The 18773-nt window shown below is 38.2% G+C and overlaps 1 protein-coding gene across 5 annotated transcripts; it reads right to left on the bottom strand.

Moving 5' to 3' along the window:
• Positions 1–439: 439 nt before the first annotated feature.
• Positions 440–18422, bottom strand: LOC111338930 (adhesion G protein-coupled receptor D1-like). 5 transcript variants are annotated; one of them, XM_088748568.1, is made up of 18 exons: positions 18110–18360; positions 16060–16989; positions 11025–11425; positions 9902–10100; positions 8097–8204; positions 7685–7772; positions 7336–7426; positions 7209–7258; positions 6319–6445; positions 6130–6233; positions 5706–5808; positions 5439–5589; positions 5252–5333; positions 4879–4945; positions 4352–4440; positions 3995–4115; positions 3671–3712; positions 440–3558 (listed from the first exon to the last, which is right to left on the bottom strand). In XM_088748568.1, exons 1-18 carry the CDS (start codon positions 18168–18170, stop codon positions 3415–3417), a joined length of 2958 nt encoding a protein of 985 aa, XP_088604694.1. In that variant the 5' UTR covers positions 18171–18360; the 3' UTR covers positions 440–3414. The 5 variants fall into 5 exon arrangements, 4 of the variants coding, with proteins under 4 accessions (XP_088604694.1, XP_088604696.1, XP_088604695.1 ...); XM_088748570.1 differs by lacking the exon at positions 16060–16989 and having other exon boundaries at positions 18110–18337; XR_015996571.1 differs by lacking the exons at positions 440–3558; positions 3671–3712; positions 4879–4945 and having other exon boundaries at positions 18110–18391.
• Positions 18423–18773: the final 351 nt, after the last annotated feature.

Raw genomic sequence — 18773 nt, forward strand, 5'->3', positions numbered from 1 at the left:
GTTCAATAATTCACTCGGTATACATGTTTTATTCACATCGAAAAGTGATTGTATGGCAGTATCCTTCTGTGTTCATTGTGACCTGTAGCTGTAACCTACATTGTAATTCTAATAATACTTTGCTGTTTAAACACGCGCATAATAATCTAAGTAATCCGCCGACTAGCTGTTTCCTCGAAAATAGACGGGTAAATACCAAAAATCTAATGACAAAAACATGTTTTTCCTATCAACCAGCTGCTTCAGATGTCCTTAGGGTTTCTGGAGAAATTTTTGGAAATTATTGAGAATAAAGAAAACAAATACGAAATAAAAAAAAAAAAGATCGATGGCAGCAATTTAAAAGAAACGCGAATCCGAAAATGTAAAGTTCGATTACTCATAACGACTCAAAAATTTTTCTTTGTCTCACGCTTGTAACAAGACAATCAACATCTGCTCCATCAATGCTCTCTACTGTTGTTTATTATAATATTGTAATAAATGTGCTGTCGCTAATACAACCATGCAAAAAATAAAAATGGCCTTTAGCGGCCAAATTCCCAAACCGACCATTAACGGCCAATGGCGGCTAAAACGACAGAACGGCCCTAAGTGGCCAAAATCCCTTGTTGTGGCCAAAATGACAGAACGGCCCCAAGTGACTGAAATCCCACTTATGGCCAAAACGCCAGAACGACAACTAGTGGAAAAAAAAAAACAGTCAATTGTGGCCAAAATTCCAACACTGCGGTGGCCTATAAGTTTCAAGGCAGAAACAAAAGTCACCGTAAGACAACGCCAACTCACAGCAAGATGGCGCCAAATTCTCACGGCGGAAGTGAGAAGCTACGGAGGAAGTGAAATGACACGGCGGATGTAACCTGATAACTATTCCATTACAGGCCATAATATGTTTTTATGAACTATGCCGGAATCTGTGGAAGTTGACCTGGAAAATGAATACTTGGAGTTGCCAGACGACGACGAAGAAAGCCTCACTCGCTATTATTTCTTCTGTGGTTTCGGGTATGAGTAACATCCTCAGGGAGAGGTTCTTAGTCACAACTTGGACAAAACATGATGAATAGGGAACCACAGAAAGATAGTACGAATCGTGTCGATTGTGTCCACGAACCACCAACGTTCTGGCATAGTAAACAATATAATGGTTTTTCTGTCACCGTACTTCCGCCGTGGCATTTCACTCCCACCGTGGCTTCTCACTTCCGCCGTAAGAAACTGGCGTTGTCTTTCCGTGAGTTGACGTTGTCTTGCCGTGAGTTGGCGTTGTCTTACAGTGAGGTGGCACTGTCTTGCCGTGGCACTTATGGGCCACCGTGCAAAACGGTCACTAGTGGCTAAAATGCCAAAACAGCCAATAGGGGCGAAAAAGCCAAATCGGCCACTTATGGAAAAAATGTCAAATCAGCCACTAGTGACCAAAATCGCAAATCGAGCACTTGTGGCTAAAATGCAAAAGCAGCCAATAATGGCTAAGATGCCAAAACAGCCGCTAATGGCTAAAATGACAAATGCCCAACAAGGCACCAGTGACCAAATGCCGAAACGGCTACAAGAGGCCAAAACGCCGAACGGCCATTAGTGGCAGAAATGCCATAACGGCCACTAATGGACAAAGAACCAGATCGGCCGCTTGTGGCTAAAATGCCAAAACGTTCACTAATGGCCAAAATGCCACGATAGCCACTTGTGGCCAAATTGACAAAAAGGCCACTAGTGGCTGTAACACCAAAACGGCCACTAGTGGCTGTAACACCAAAACGGCCACTAGAGGCCAAACTGCAAAAACGGCTCCTAATTCCCAATACAGCCACTAGTTGTAAAAAAATCGAAAAATTAAAAAAAAGTAGACATCGTGCAAAATGTACACGCCAGCCTTTTTTCAACGTGAAGGCCGAGGCCAAAGCCCCGACGCGATTGGCCAGTTCACAAAAAATCCCGCGAAAACGAAACAACGCGGAGGGGGGAGGGGAGAGGTGAAATTGAAAGTCAAAAACAGAAAGAAACATTCTACACTTGTAGCAAAATGCCAAAACGGCCTCCAATGGCCATAAAAAATACAAATCAGCCGCCACTTGTGACCAAAGTGCAAAAACGGTGACTAGTAGCAAAAATGCCAAAACGACCACTAGTGGCCAAAATGCCAAAGAGGCCACTAGTGGTAGATATGCCACAACGGCCACTAGGGGAAAAAATGCCAAATTGGCCACTTGTGGCCAAAATGCCAAAATGTTCACGAGCAGCCAAAATGCCGCCCCTTGTGACCGAAATGCAAAAACGGCGATTAGTAGCAAAAATGCCAAAAACGCCACTAGTGGCCAAAATGCCAAACTGGCCACTAGTGGCCAAACTGCCAAACGAGCCACTAACGGCCAATAGTTGCCAAAATTACAGAGCGGCCCCAAGTGGTTAAGTTACCTCTTGAGGCAAAAATGACAGAACGGCCTCAAGTGCTCAAAATGCCACATATGGCGAAAACACTAAAATGCCACAACATCCATTTGTGGCCAAAATGACAAAACGGCCACTAATGGTCAAAATGCCGAAACGCCCACTAATGGCCAAAAAGCCAAATGGGCCACTTGTGGCAAAAATGCCGAAACGTTTACGAATGGCCAAAATGCCACAATAGTCACTTGTGGCCAAAATGATAAAACGAGCTCTAGTGGCAAGAATGAAAATCAAATATCGTTATCAAATATTACTAGACTGTGGCGTAAAGGACAGAAAGTGAAATGCAGATTAATCGTAAACAAGTGATGCTTGAATGTGCTACATGCATCCTTCGAGGGGGTTAATTATCAAAAGAACAAAAACCCATTGTTTCAAGGATACACTGCTTTCAAATCTAAATTACAATGAGAGCCAACCTTGTTACTTGTTACATACATTGGCTTGGAGCTAATACATACTTTCCCTGATTGCATACGATGATCCTCTAATTACTAATCTTTTATATGTATATGACAAAAAAAAAACTTCATGGGACTAGCTCCTAGCTAGCTAAATAGTTAGAAAAAGCAATGAAGACTTTTTAAGACTTGGAAGGCAAGAGAATTAGCAAGACTCCTTGCATCAAATATCAGATTTCTTTTAGCCAACGTCGTGATTGGAACCACCTAGCTTTATCGACAGGTCGAAACTGAACAATTGTTACTGGTCAACTACCGTGGTCTGAGTAATCGTTTTAAACTATCAACTCTCATTCTTCATTTATTTAATCAAGGTATTTATGCTGCTTTTTTTTTCAGTTCAAACTCAGTTTTAGACTGCTATTAAACTGCCCACACGTCGTCAAAATAACTTGCATCAACCTGTGAGTTTTTCCTTGTGGAGTTTTCATTGTTTACAGTTGGAAAAACGCTATCACTTAATGTCGGTCAAATTAAGTTACTGAAGTACTATATAATGCTATTCTTTGAAGGACTGCCTTTTGACTGCCCACACATTGCCGACAGTACTTGGATTAACTTGTGGGCTCTTCCTCACAGAGTTTCCATAATCTGCAGCAGAAGGACAAATGATGCTCATCTTTCTTTTCAAGCGCTCTCTAATCTGTAGATGTACAGGCGACAAAATTTCAGTTGCTAACCGCAAGAGTCTTTCTTTATGTCTAAAAACTTCACAATTCGTTTTGTGTATGTCTTTATAATTGTATTCAACTCACCTGGCTGTTTCGCACACAATGAAGTACGAAAATCAGGATACCCTAAAACGGACAATTATTTCAGAATTAACCCTTTTACAATTCGAGGTGAGAGAGGTTCGATCGTTAAGTATTCCTTTCAGCAATCAAAGGAAATATGGCGAAAGAATGAATTAGACCAAGTCACAGATCTCGTGAGCCAATAAGATTGTCTCGTGTTGGGTAGATTAGTTTTGAATAGGCAGTATCATCTGACCAAGGTTAAAGTGTCTGATCGTGGTATTTAAGTAAGTGTTAAATGGATTACTAAAATTTCATTATCAACCACGTTTTTTAAAAGCTCACCTGAGTAGAGTTGAGGATAGCAAAAATGTAAGCGAAAGCTTTGTGTAATGGTAACAAAAGACCGAAGACCCACGTTACACCCAGCAGTGGAATCATTACCGCACATGTTTTAATGCCAAGTCTGAAGAACGACAGAAATATTAATAACAATAACCGTTTCTAACGCATAGTTCCTCATCGTTGAAGAATACCTAGGCTGGAATATAGACAAGTACTGTGACGCTAGATGAGCCAACTATTTGTTCACATTACTCGAAAAGTCTCTGTAAAAACTATTTATTACCTACCCCCCCCCCCTCCCCCCAACAAGTTTGGTTTATCACAACTATTGGATAGCTGTTAAATTTGAAAACTCACCTTATCTGCTGCATATGGTTGTCTCTCCCTGTTGGTTGGATTAATGTGCTCATCTCCTTCATGACTCGGACGATTATCAAAATGTTGAGCTGAAAGAAGCACGAAATGAAAGATCTATCATCGAAGACAGAAAAATGTTATTGATCTTTAACGAACGTTTGAAAAAGTAAAAGTCTGAATCTTATTTAAGAAATTAAATCCCCAGTGGTAAGCTGGCCTGCTGGCTCTGGTACCTCTATGATGAGGAGTAGAGAAACCTGTGGTGCGCCAGGGTATTACTTTGCTAATTTAAAGGCCAAGAGGTATCAATTCTCCATGATTAAACTCAACCGCAGAGCACCAGAGAACTTCCTTGTGAGCTTAATGATTAATGGATTCATGTGTCACATCTGTTCCCTCGTACTGCGACGTCACCACTAAGGAGGGTATCTTAAAAAAAAGTGCTGTGGAGTTCCAAAGACGGTAAACACTTTGTACGAGCAAGGGGTTAACAATACCGATGAGGTATCAATTTCTCACAAACTCACAACTTCAATGAAAGCCACAAATGTCACGAAGATCCAGATCAGGTTGTTAGTCGAGGACAGCCAGCAACTGGGAACGAGTTTAAAAAAATTAACAGATGAAAATGAATTTGTGGCAAATAGCCCCTAGCTCCCCCTCCCCCCTCCACCCCCACAACCCCCCGTGTATCAAAACATCTTCAAAGTGTAACAGAAATAAAAAAAATTAATAAAACAAGACAGATTCAAGCGAAAGGAAAATTATGGAGAGAAAGAAGGGAAGAGGCCTTAACGCCTGCAATATTTCATGAAATTCAGATTATTTGAATAAAATGAGGGAGATGGAAGAAAAATAAAGGGAAGAGACTACAACTGAAGTAGTTAAAGTTTCGCATACTATTTTTCACTTGTAAAACTCTGAATTCCATCATTTCCAGACGCAGTGCTTAGTGAAATGACCACCATGATTATTGGCAAACCTAAACAGAAGTAGAACAAAGTCAGTGCAACTAAAAAAAACATACGTTCGATTTGAGACGATTTAAAAGAATAAAAATAACTTGCAACAAGATAAATAAAAATACCCCATGATATGACGTGATACATGTGCATCTTGGTGTTCACGTTGTAAACTTTCACAAGAAACAGGTAGAAGTAAATTCCGTCAACAAACATCCAACAGAAGGCGGCCATCAGGAAATACTGCAGAAAAGCTGCTGCTATGATACAGGAAGTCTGCGAGGGAGATAATAGTCTTATTTCTGTTTTCATGTTTTTTTTTTTTATTTCACAAAACATCTTTAAGCCCCTCAAAGGCAAATAAACCATAAATGGGTGAAAAGGTCACCTACCGTATTTTCTGTGGCGTTTATACCAGCGAGAAAGATTATTTGTCCAGTTCCGAGTGCCACAGAAAGACTTAAACGTATTTGAGACAGAGGCTGCCATATGTCTCTAGTAAAACAAGCAAGCAATGAAAAAACAAACAATCGAACAAAAAAAAAACAATTACAAAAACAAAAACAAAAAACTCAGACAAGACAGAAACAAAACAAGATAACCTTTGACAAGGCATTTTGTGTACTAGTTTCTCTTACTCGCTGTTGCTTGCCATTCAGCTTCTTATCGTACGTTATTCTGCTATTATTATAATTATTACTATTATTTTTCTTCAATTTAATTTTTATTTATTTTTTCTAGACAAGTTGGTCTAATTTAAGCCCTAAAACATTCAAGATTTTTAGAGACCTAGCTCTTTATTCTCACAGTACTTACGTGAGAAAGGAATATAGAATAATGGTGAGAAATATCCCGAGGATAGAAAGGCTTAATCCCACGTATGTGATAATTTCCAGAATGGTTTCGTCCTCCTCTGTGAGCTGTGAAGAGACATGAAGAGACATAGATATCTCGTTAATTAACCTAAACGAGCTGTATTACCAATGATGAAAATCAGTTCATTACCCCTGGGCTGCCATTGTAGTCAACTAAGACAGCAAAATGAGTCAGATGATCGCAGCTGCAAACTGTTTCTTCTGAGTTGCTTTCTGATGCAACTACATAGCATCCTCTCGCTGATAATCCACCTGAACTGAACATAATAATTAATAATTCTAACAATTGCGATGATAATCCAGATGTGTATACTGCCGCATAATACTAATACTAATAATAATAATAATAATAATAATAATAATAATAACATTAATGATACAATATAGAAATTAACCCGAAAAACCATAGGGGTGCCGATAGTTTAGTTTCTTTCCTCCTTCTCTGAGTTCCTTAACTCTACCCATCATCGAATACTTTCGATTTTGACATCTGGTGACATCATCTCTAATAAAGTCGCCTTTGAATATAATCACGTTCAAACTGAGACCAATGAGTATTCTGATGTTATTCAGGCCTGGCATAACTCTTAAATAGAGTCGCTAAGCATCATTACAACCTAACTTAGGTGAAAAAAGGAAGCAAGCTAACAAACAATGATAACGAACAGGCTGGGAAAAGAATAAAAGTTAACAAATCAGTGAACGTATGATTACAGTACATAGAGGGACCCTATCAGCAATATTCATACAGATATAGCTATGACGACAGCCATATAAAAAAGTAAGAATAGCAAGAAAAAGCTTAAATAAAAAAAAAAACATTTAACAAATTAGTGGCCTCAACTTATGAGCAAAGATTAACCTTGACAGTCGTTTTCAGAACGTGGGGAAAGTTTCAAGGCTTTATCAAAATCGAGCGGGAATCTTCAGACCTCCAGAATGATGTTCATAAATTTTTCAGTTGAGATTCAAGATCCAATTACTTCTGGAACTGGGTTAATTATACTTTCCAGCTGTTACCTTTCATTTAAGCCACTCCAGAACATACATTTCCTCCCGCCTTCATGGACCTAATTTGAAAATAGATCTCTTTGGATTAGTTAACACAACATAAAACAATTCGCGCTAAAATTGTTCTTGTTCTTACATTCAGGTTCCTGAAATTTAAGGTGACATTCTCTTGTAATTTTTCTGGTTTTGGGTCGGTAGACACCGCCATCATTCCAGAGTCCAAATACCTATAGAAAAAATTAAATTTGAGCGCGAAACCGATCAATTTTGACAACAGGAATTCTTATGGGAGCCTTTACAAAACACCGTTACCTTAGAGCTACTTCATTTAACACTGAAGGGATTATTGACTTACAGCAATAATCATTCTCTCAATAAGGTTTGGAAAATTGATGACCTTGTAAGTTAAACGGATCGAGTTTCTTTTTTGTCTGTTTTTGTTGGAAGGCACATTTGGTTTTAGAAACTTGATAGGGAAACGTCACCTTGTGTTGCCTGTTTTGATTGTGAAGGGTTGATCTATAGATAATACTTCATGAAGATCCTTGTAAAGGATCCCAACAACCACTGATACTAAAACGTGAAAAAAAAAAAATCAGGCTTAAAAATTATATCATGAATTCTGCGGATAATTTATTTTATTAATTAAAATCTAAAAGCTTAAGATACAAAATGACATATCTATAAATACTTTACTTATTTACGATCAGGTTTGGATGAAATTGTTATTCACAATAAAAGAATATATTTAAGGTCAAAAGCAATAAGAATAGATCGTGTAAGCAACAAAAAACTGCTATATATTCGTTAATGTATTTTAAAACTGCAAAAACTTGGAGAGGAAAAACAAGCATTGTACCAGCACATCGAAGATTTGAAACCTCAGTAAATACAAACCGTTGTTTACAAAATTTAGGGAGGATAATTTCATGCTCGCTTGCAGTTCTTGTCTTCCAAGGTAGAAGTCGCTTGCATTTTTTCGGTAGGCTTTTTGTATAGCCAACACTGACGGAGAAAAAGAAAACAAATGAAGAAATAAGAATAACACATTTCGATCAAATTTCTTTCGCGTTGGTCTACAAGTAACCGAGGCGTAATCCTTAAATAATAATCGTGCTTGTTTGACTGCTTTTCTTTACATATTCTCTCCAAAAAAATAATCCTTTACAGATCATTAAGACATGGGCAAAAAGAGGTTTAAATACTTTTGATCATTCTAATCGCCGGAAAAAAATTATCCACTACCGTTATGATTGATGAAATTATATAGTCAACAGACCGGAATGAACAGATGAGTCGGAAATCGCACTTATCAACACTCATTGAGTGTGTTTTTACTGGACCACTTTTCTAGCTGAACATTATTTTTAGGTGTTTGTTTACAGACCGACATTTGCTAGCTAAACTTGACATCAGTTTTCATTGTGAAATTGAACCCGAAATTTAAGCCGCATACTCAGAAGATTCAAATTAGAAAAGCGCGTAACTTTGAAAAAATGGCGGGAGAGGAAGCATTTTCAATGACTTCACTTGTATTAGTTCTAACCACATTTCTCTGAAGGAGACGGCGTTTCTTTTAGAGGATAGCCCTAATGTCTCGATTAATGAGGAGGATGCGACGGATTGTTGAGTATTTGTGCTCAAAAGCGGGTACTGCGGGTTCTGCATGCTGCCACCTTGAAATAAGTAAGGTCCTGGCCGAGGAACCAAGGGGTCTAATGAGGCCGGAGGAACTGTAAATCGGAATGGGAAAGTATTACGAGTGAATTCGCCTGCGATTTCGAAAGCACTATTTGTATAGTGAACCACGAGGTGAGCGTGAGAGTCTGGAAAATATTTGCCACTTCACGGTTTGGCAGGCATCTGTCACTACGGGCAATGTGATTGGATGCGGCATTTATCAGGACGAGTTAGGGCCGACCATTTAACTTTTGAGGGAAGGGGTGGGTGATTTTTAAAAACATTTTCCAGCAAGCGCGTGTTGGAACAAAAAAATTGCATGCAGCCCAAATGTAACAGAAAAAAAGACCATTTAGAACGAAAAAATATCCTGCCCAGTAGATTGCTATAAAAACAATTTCTTCATGACCAGAAATCACCCCCCCCCCCTCCCCCGCGTGAAAATACATGACCTTCCGGAAGCTTCGCGAAAGGTCAGGTATTGTTTATTTTTAGTAAACTAAGTAGTCGTTTCTAAACTTGGTATATTTTGTAATTGTGCTATAATTAGATCCTTCTTAGAAAGTTCTACAATTTTATAGCGTAAGTATGTAAGTAGGATCGGTTAAGGGAAGGTTTAACTAAGGTTTCACAAGCGAAGAGAGTTGGTCGTGATCATTCGTGATCAGTGAAGTGTGACGAGCAGTGTTTGTTGAATTTGGCGGAGGCCGTGAGTATTTACAAGTCTATTTAATTTGGCGGAGGCCGTGTGTATTTTACAACTTGAGTTGTTTAAAGTTGGCGGAGGCCGTGTAAGTTTACTGAGTTACGTACTAGGGTAAAGTTCGTCAAGTGGAAACTACGTTCATTTGGAATAAATCTTCTCGTTGCTGTTTCGACAACCCTGCGTTCTGTTTAGACTACAAATCACCTACCACTCAAACATCGAACACGTAACACATTTTCTAAATCAGCCAATTAGTCAGGGGATTAATAAGCAAATGCATTATTAAAAATCTGAATAGATCATGTCCCGGACTAACCTAATTTGTGACTACTGATCTCCACTGAAGAATTTCCTTCAGTCAAGTGGTATTTGCCATAATCAAGGGCAGATTTCTCCAAGGCGACTGCTGCATTGAAAATGGATTTTCTTTCAATTTCGATCTCCTCTTTGCGTTTTGGGATGGTTTGAATACTGGTGATGAAGTCTTCAAAAACCTTTATAGCCTCCTGTAGCAGCTTGAAACAGTTTTTGTTAAAATAATATGTTAAAGTTTGCACCCGCGTAAGTAAAACAAAAGATTTGAGTTTCCTATGAGTATTCTACTCGCAGATCCCTAGATCGTGGTCGGACTTTCTTACAAAAGAGTTTAAGGGAACAACTACTCGTGCAACAGGTTAGCAAGGGCATATCTCTGCTATTCCTAGAAATATTATTTTAAAAAAAATAGATAAGGAAATGAATAAAATCTAAAAGTGAATTTAGGAAAAAAAAACTTAAATCTAGCAGGATGGCCAACTGTTGCATGTTGTCCAAGAACTCTTCCAAGCAAGAAGTCGGAACATCTTCTCTAGCGATCAATTTTCCACTCATGCTACCTCATTTCATAGTAATGATATCCTCAGTGGTTAGAGCATCCGGATAGATCACGGAGGGTCATGGGTTCAAGTCCATCTGGAAACTCGAGTTTTAAAAATAACGAAGATGACGATGATAATGTAACAGTAATCACAATAGTAATGTATGACGATGATGATGGTGATAATGGTGATGATGACGACGATGACAATGATAAATCAGATCTGTTTAATCTCGTCAAAGAAAAAGAAAACGGAAGAAACAGAATGAGCTGGATGTTTACCACCGCCATCATAAAGATGTACGAGCTACTCTGGACGCTTTTGAAGCTTACATACTACTGCTTCATTGCATAAGTCATTCTTTCTAATCATAGTTCACGTAATATACAATAAGTAACTTGAAAAAATAAGAAAGTAGTAGATTCATACCGTCGAGGAACTGTTTCCACCAATTTCTATTCCATCTTTTCCAGAAAAAGAATCATTTGGCTGAGTGATACATTAACATGGACAAATGACACTCTATGTAAATAATAAATATAAAATTGAGAGAAAGATGTTACGTGCCATATTTCTACTCACTCCTAACGTCGATGGCGAAGATGTCAACATTGATGGAGAGGTTGACAATAATACTGCGGCTGATGATGATGCCGACAATGATGTTGATACTAAAGCGGCTGCTACTGAAGATGGTGATGAAGATGAAGATGATATTGACGAAGCTGAAACAGCTGATTTTGATGCTGCTGGCGGCGATAACGATGATGACGATAATGACGGTGCTACATCCGATGATGCTTCTTCTAATGACACTGCTGCTGGTTTTGATGATAAAGACGATGACAATGATGGTGTAAAGGAAGACGCTGATGTTTCTGCGGGTACTGTTGCCACTAATGATGAGCATGATGATGATAACGATGGTAATGGGGATGGTGAGATTAATGATGACGGTGATTGCATCAATGTACGTTGCGAAGCTGAAAGTTTAAGAAAATGGCAATTGTGAACATGAATTGACACTTCAGAGCAAATGTTATTAAAACTAAAGATTTTTAAAATCTCGTGGCAACAGCTCAGAAATCAATCTGGCCCATAATCTCAATTTAGGTAGACCTTATTGTGAAACAAAACACGGAATACTTCATTTTGCTGAATATCGATTAGCTTTGGAGAAAATCGATATCACTGAGCTTTGTGAAAACGTCACTTTTATTTAACGCGAAATTAAGAGCGATTCACGGCGCCTCGCGTTACAAAAGAAAACACTCTAGGGCAATAAAATCAAACACATATTGTAAAACGATGTCAAAAGACACCGTGAAAACAATTTTTAGCAATTCTCGACAAGATACATTTATAATCTAATTTAATTTGATCGACCTATTTTGTTTTGCGTATTCATTGCCTCTATTTTCCTCAAACATGATCTCAGAGTGCCTTTCGTTAAATGAATGAGTGCCTTTTCGTTAAATTTCAAACATGATCTCAGAGTGCCTTTCGTTACTTTTGAACTGAACAGCAAACCAAAGCGGAACTAGGAGACCTCAAGTCAAAAGCATATGTTATCACGTGGGTGTTGTGAAATAACGCTTCAAGTGAAATCTACACTTCAGAATTGGAACGTAGAACAAATGACTAGTGGATTTTAGCGATTTTTTATTAGATATCAACGTAGTAAAAAGGAAAGACAAACAGAAGGTGAAAGAGGGACAAATGTGATCACTGGAGAAAAATCTTTACCCGAGGAAACAAAAAAGACTTCGCGGCGTTGTCCAAGGGAAACCTGGTGAAATGATAAAAACGTCGTCGTTATCATTTGAGTTCGAAGGAATTTAATTGAGAATGTCGGTACTAATTTAAAAACAGGAGTCGGTTTTTGTTTGTTTTGAGGGAACTGAGACAATTTGTTTGCAGTCTAAAAGTTGGGAACCTTCCTCAGCTAGACAAACAGAAACGGATTACCAGTACTAAAGTATCATCTTTCCAAACTGCCAAAGCCAGGAGTAAACCAACGCAAAAACCGGTTTTAGAAGAGGCTTCAGAGAACAGAAATAACAGAGACGATCATGAAAGTTTTAAAGGAGAAGGAATTGAATAGATCTGTTTTTCTGTCCAGAAAAGAGATGTGTGAAGTCCTTTCAACTATACTCATCGCTAGAAAAACATGTGGACTGTGGTAAACACCAGTATGCACTCGAACAGGTATACTGTATGGCAAGGAAATGACCATGGACGCCACCAAACTGGAGCGTGGTGCTGAGATCCTACCAGAAATATTTGATGAAGGAGCACCTATGTCATTGGAGAACCAGGGCTCCATACTACCGATAGGATGGGCTCTTAAGTGAGCAGGAATACAAAGAAAGAGTCTCACGGTGACGCAGAAAAACTATCTGATGGAGTCTTTCAAGTTGAAGGAAATACTGGGAAAAAAGCAGGTCCAACGAGCGTCTCAAAGGCAATGCGTAAAGTGAAGCATAGGAACGGCTCTAATATCTTCGACAAGAGCGAGCATCTCACACTTCAACAAATAGCACGATTTTTTCTCGCTTGTCAGCAAAGAAAACGTATACCGTGGATCAATCCAGTGAGGAAGATGAACTAGAAAAGAATGAGCAGATGACAGAGAAGGCAATCGAAGAAATGTTCGAGGATGTAACGAAGCATTAGCTGTTCAGTATCTTATTAGTACGAAACATGCAACATCTGTGAGATCGTGAATAAGTCTAACTTGGCGAAATTTCCGACGTGAACACTGCAGAACATCTGTGCAGCCTTAGAGCTAGATGTATCATCTATGACTAGCAAGCACAAGCAGCCTTATATGGAATTATTGAAGGCATTGTGGCCAGGTGTGGCTGTAAAACCAGAACAGAGTAGTAGTAAGGCTGACCAGAATATGTAGAGATTAACCCACGAAACAGTCAGTGATGTCGAGAATGTCTTTCTTGCGGTAAAATGAAATTGATGGTTCTGTTTGGTGTTATGTGTGTCGTAAAGACTTTTAGTGGAGATGCTCTTTTAAGAGTGACGACTAACGGGGTTGTAAAGTATATTGTCAAAATTATCCTAGTAGCTTTTTACGATAGAAACCAAGGCAAAGCCAACAACAAAAGTTGCAATAGGAAATGTAATAATTTGTCATAAATTAGTTAAGTCTGTGGAGAGAATAGGTTCATAGCCACGCCCACATAGGGAGAATCTTGTCCATCCTCAAGTGGATTTCAAGATTTCTCAAAAATTTTAAAGAAGGTTGGTCAATGTAAAATATTTTCAAGCTATCTCATGTATTACAATTTAAGGCCAATCCTAAGAAATCTTCCAATTTTATTTTCAAAATCATTATTAACTACCTCACGTTATCAACCACGCCCTATTTTAATGAGAAATCCATCGAATCGAAACGCCCACTGGACAGAAAACAAACCGTTCTCCTTTTGTAGGACCAAACAGTGGCAAATAATACTCTTCTTGTGAAGACAGTCAGAATGAACAGAAGTCATCAGCGTCTCGCCCTGACGAAAACCTAAGTTAGAGGAGGTCTGGCTGACTAGTCAATGAACACCAGATGTACCTGCCAATTTTAACGATTCGGGAACCATCAGTGAGCTGATTTCGTATGCACTTTGTAAGTCAGTGGTTTGATACAGAAAATCCGGACCTGTACGTTTAGGACTAGTGGTGAGAATCGTTATTTACCATTTTCGAACGCCGAAGGCTAATAGGCGTGGTCAATCACACGACCAGGAGTCCTTATAGGCTCCTGAAGTGACCAAGTAATTTGGATTTCTTTTTACAAGTTTTTTTCAGTTAGTTTTACAATCTATCATTCCTCATGGATGTCTTAAACTATAGTTCTTGCCTGGAAAATGTGCATAAAAACCACCTAGTTTTTGTTAAAATTAGTTTATCGAGGAATTCATCATCCTTGACCAATCGTGTCTAAGTGATTCCGTTTAACCCACTGAGGCAGTAATGTTCTTACCCTTTTCATAGCTAGTGACCATAAACGGGTTGAATCATTTGAGAAAAAGCTAGTTGATAACAGTTTTGAAATTGATTCAGAGGCTAGACTTTGTTTTCCGAGTGGTTCATTGACTTTACAAAGAAAGATGGTTTATGTGAATTATCACCGTAGAATATAACTGAGGGTATGAAATGTAAAAATTGATATTGAAGTCAAAACGAATCGTTGATTTGAAAGGTTTAGCAGCAGCATTAGATCACTGAAGGGTTCATGATTTTCCAGTCACAAAGGTCCGTACAGGTGAACTTCCGCTCTCAGGTCCGGAAATAAAAATTGGTCACGCCACATTTAAGCGGTTTTCTCGCAGCATTACTGTAAATGCACGTTCGCTTAATCCAACTTGCTGAGAACGCCCAACTCCATCCATAAGGAAAATTTAAGTTGTTATTGTACTCTGAAGTCTTAATACGCTGGTAAAGAAGGTAAAATGAGCCTTTAATTTTATGATCAAAGTATTTGATTCTTCCCCGAAATTGTCACGGATTTAAAACATGTTTCCAATGTGTCAGTTTTTAATAGACGGTTCGTTCAATTGTTTGCCTTTGGTTTGCTTATTGGTTCGAAACTGATTTTAGAGGAAAGACAAACGGAAATTACTGTTAAATTTGATCTCTGATCTTAAACTCAGAGATAAGGTCGGGAACACCAAAACATCTCACGTCCGGTCTCCACGATGGCGTGTGAACAAACAGGACAGCTGCGTTATCTTTAAGATTATCTTGTAGTTTGATTGAAATTTGTATCAAACGAGGTGACAGCAGGAATAAAATCTATGTCTCTGATCTTAAAACATGTTGCTTAAGTTTTTACGTCAATTCCGCTTTTGATTGAAAGCTATTTTTGAAACAATATGTATTTCTCTGTGTGTTACTTTATAAATTGGAAGGTCGGTTAAAAACAGGGCATTTTATCCAACTTTAAAATTCAATTTCTTCACGTTAAATCATTTCCCCAAAAAATCCTTTGGACATGTAAAAGAAAGATTACTCGGCTTTCCAAATCCAGATTTTTTATCTATTTTTTTTTTTTTTTTCATTTTAGTACCACGTACTTAGATTAAAGGTTATTTTTTGGAAGTTTTCATCTTAACAAAAGAAGGTTCGCCGAATGTAATTATATTTTCAAAGCAAATCGAAGAGAATTGCTGAATCTCCTTTTTACACATATTTTGGCATAATTCTACAAGACTCAGTATATTTCATTTCTCTAGAGTGTCTTATTTCGTTAAGCGAAGCCTTCTTTTTCTCCCTAAATTGTAAGCTCAAATTGTGGCCAATTCTCAGGATTCAGTTATTATCGACTTTCTCGAGAACTAATCGATATTTAGCCAAACAAATGATGCAGCGTTTTCTTTTATATTAAGGTCTACCTAACCTGAGAATATGGGCTAAATCGAATTTTGAGCTGTTGCCGCGAAATGTTTACCGATGGTAACATTTGCTCTTATATTTGAAAGTTATGATAAAACTAGAAGTTAGCATGTAGAAATTGAGAGAGTATTATTCTATTTATAGAATCTTTGGCATTTCTTCGCAAAAAAGGTAGGAGTACGTTTTTTGCATTTAATGTATTTATTGTACTCACTGTAAGCTTCTGTTCCATGTCCTGCTGGAGTGTTGGTTGCAAAAACTCGAGTATATTTAGCTTTGGTAGATGTAACGACGTTTGACGTGTTTAGATTTGAAGTGCTGAGGAGATTTTTTGAATACTTGGTACAGGCGCAGCTTTTATGTCCGCTACATTTGGTACTAAAGGCCATCGTCTTGAGAGACGATGTGTCATAGGTCGTTGTAAAACGTCTGCAACATTGACCATTTCCAGAGCATATAAACTTCTCCTGATCACTGTTTGGCCAGGTTTTAGTCATGCGACATGTGGAAGCCTTGCAACTTTGTGTACATCCAAAACATTTCATATCACAGTTTTTTTTAGCCTTGCAAATTTGTTCACAATCCCCCTCGTTGCATCCCATATCCATTGTGCAATTGTCTACTTGTTCTGAGCATTCCTGCTTTCTGCAACTTTTCCCGCTGCATTTCAGATCACATTTTGTTTTAGCCTTGCAACTCTGTTCACACTCCCCCTCGTTGCATATCATATGCATTGTGCAATTGTCTACTTTTTTTCGGCATTCCTGTTTTTTGCAACTTTTCCCGCTACATTTCAGATCACATATTTTTTCAGCCTTGCAACTCTGTTCACAATCCCCCTCGTTGCATCCCATATCCATTGTGCAATTGTGTACTTGTTCTGAGCATTCCTGTTTTTTGCAATTTTTCCCGCTACATTTCAGATCACATGCTTTAGCCTCGCAAATTTGTTCACAATCCCCTCCACTACATGTTAGATTCAGTTTACAAACTTTAACTTCCTCGTCGCACCCCTGTTCACACCGTGACCCGCTGCAATCCATTTCACAAGAATAACCGGTCCAATTACGAATGAGACTGCAATGATTGTCACTATCACAACTTGATGTACAATGAATTTTTTCACAAGCATCACCCCCCAGGCCTATGCATGAAGGGAAAAAATAGCGAATAAAGATGAAAGTGATGATAACACTTCTAAAAAGTACGAAGGTGACGCAAGAGCTTCGCCGAACTTATACACACTTAAAATCGGAAATGGAATTTTCACGAGAAACTGCCATTATAGCAAAGTGTGCGAGTAAATATATAGAACATGTCATTCTAAAACGTTTCTTTCCAACGAGTATCTTATCACCGCAAAGCTAGCAGAAGTCCTCCATTTGCCTGTTAATATAAACCGATTTCTTCGAAAACCAACAGCCCGCTTATAAATCTTTATGTACGAGATTTATCAAAGTGTAGCTTATATAATGTCATATCATAAATGCCAATTTTATTCTTGTTGTTGTTTGCAAGAATAGGCCATTCGATTCTTAGTTACTTTATTTATGAGTCTATCGTGGTTTTAAAATTACGCGTTGTCATTATTCTCAGAAATACATCTACTTTTCAGGCTTCTTGGTAGCTGGCCCATTCAAGATTGAAGTATGACACCTTGTTTCCATAAATACACTGTTTAGGATAGACATAGAGAAATATATTCGGGTATCCTTCAGAATTCACAAAATTTCCACATAACGGCGTTGACTTGTCAGATATCGTTTATTCAAATGAGTCCAAGAGATGAAGTAGTTAATAATAATGTAAATGCTCATGATTTAGACGAAAATCGGATGGGAAATAAAGAAAATTTGCCGGATACCCTTAAAAGAAGACTTGAAATAATTTTCTTACGCTACTAAGTTCAGTAATCATCCATTTAGTTACTCCAGAATTTTCATATCGTTGAATTAAAAAACCAAATTGTCATTTGCATTTTCGTGGTAGATCCGTGTGTTAAATCAGGCTTCAAGCCTGTAACTCAGTTGAACATTGGTTCACTGGCTTCTTGAAGTCTATCCTCTGAAATATTTTTCCTGGCTTCCTTCCGAAAGCTTGTGTGGTCAGGTGTTACACAGGATAAACCTGTTTATAACCACTCTAAGTTCTAGCGGTCTCTGTTTCACCCTACCTTCAGCCATATAAAATTTTTGACTCCTCAGAGTACGCTCATGACACATGCTAAATGAATTCAACCTTTTAAAGATAACTTTAGTACTCACTCAACAGAGTTATTGATAACAGGAGTATTCCCAACAAGTGGCAGCATCTCGTCGTCATCATTTCTTTCCGTTGTGTGAGACGAGTTCCTGTCCACTGAACCAAACGCAACCTTCTGACAACTTTACAGCAGCTGTAAATCAGTTCAAAATATATTTTACCAATATAAATGCAAGGCTGGGAGAATTTTCTTTTCAGGAATAGTTAAAGGTCAGTCACCTAGTGTTGTTTTCAGCCAGAAGCAGCTGTTTACTCAGCTCTGGCATATGATACGGGAAGTTCACTGTTATGCAAATTGACGTCAGGTCTCTCTGCTGAATTGTTATCAAAATAAGCCTTTTTACTAAAGTAACAAAAAAACAACAGCTATGAAATTGACATTTCCAGAAAATGTTTCATTCGAATTGTAAAACTTTTTCAATGGTGTGGTAAAGGATACGCAATACATAGTGAAAAACAGAACTTTTTTTAATTATATAGGCTATGGATATCAACTTAATGACGACGGGTTTTTATTCGGTATCCATGTCACCTATAATTACTGACAATTGCCAGTCTTTGTTTATTTAGCCCGTTGACATCGAATTATTCTTTTTGGCGGGGGAGCGTTGGCATCACAAGAGCTGCTCTGAAATAATTACATCTCCAGTTGAAATAATTCTCCAG

The sequence above is a fragment of the Stylophora pistillata genome, chromosome 2 (assembly GCF_964205215.1).
Source record: "Stylophora pistillata chromosome 2, jaStyPist1.2, whole genome shotgun sequence".
In the NCBI taxonomy this organism is placed as follows: domain Eukaryota; kingdom Metazoa; phylum Cnidaria; class Anthozoa; order Scleractinia; family Pocilloporidae; genus Stylophora; species Stylophora pistillata.

Excerpts from the sequence above, each read along its gene's own strand:
- LOC111338930 (XM_088748568.1), bottom strand. The coding sequence starts at position 18,170 with ATGATGACGACGAGATGCTGCCACTTGTTGGGAATACTCCTGTTATCA. Across the intron at positions 7,259-7,335 it reads TAAATTTCAGGAACCTGAAT|GTCCATGAAGGCGGGAGGAA; the intron begins GTAAGAACAAGA and ends TTTTCAAATTAG. Across the intron at positions 4,946-5,251 it reads AGTTTTACAAGTGAAAAATA|TTGCTGGCTGTCCTCGACTA; the intron begins GTATGCGAAACT and ends ACTCGTTCCCAG.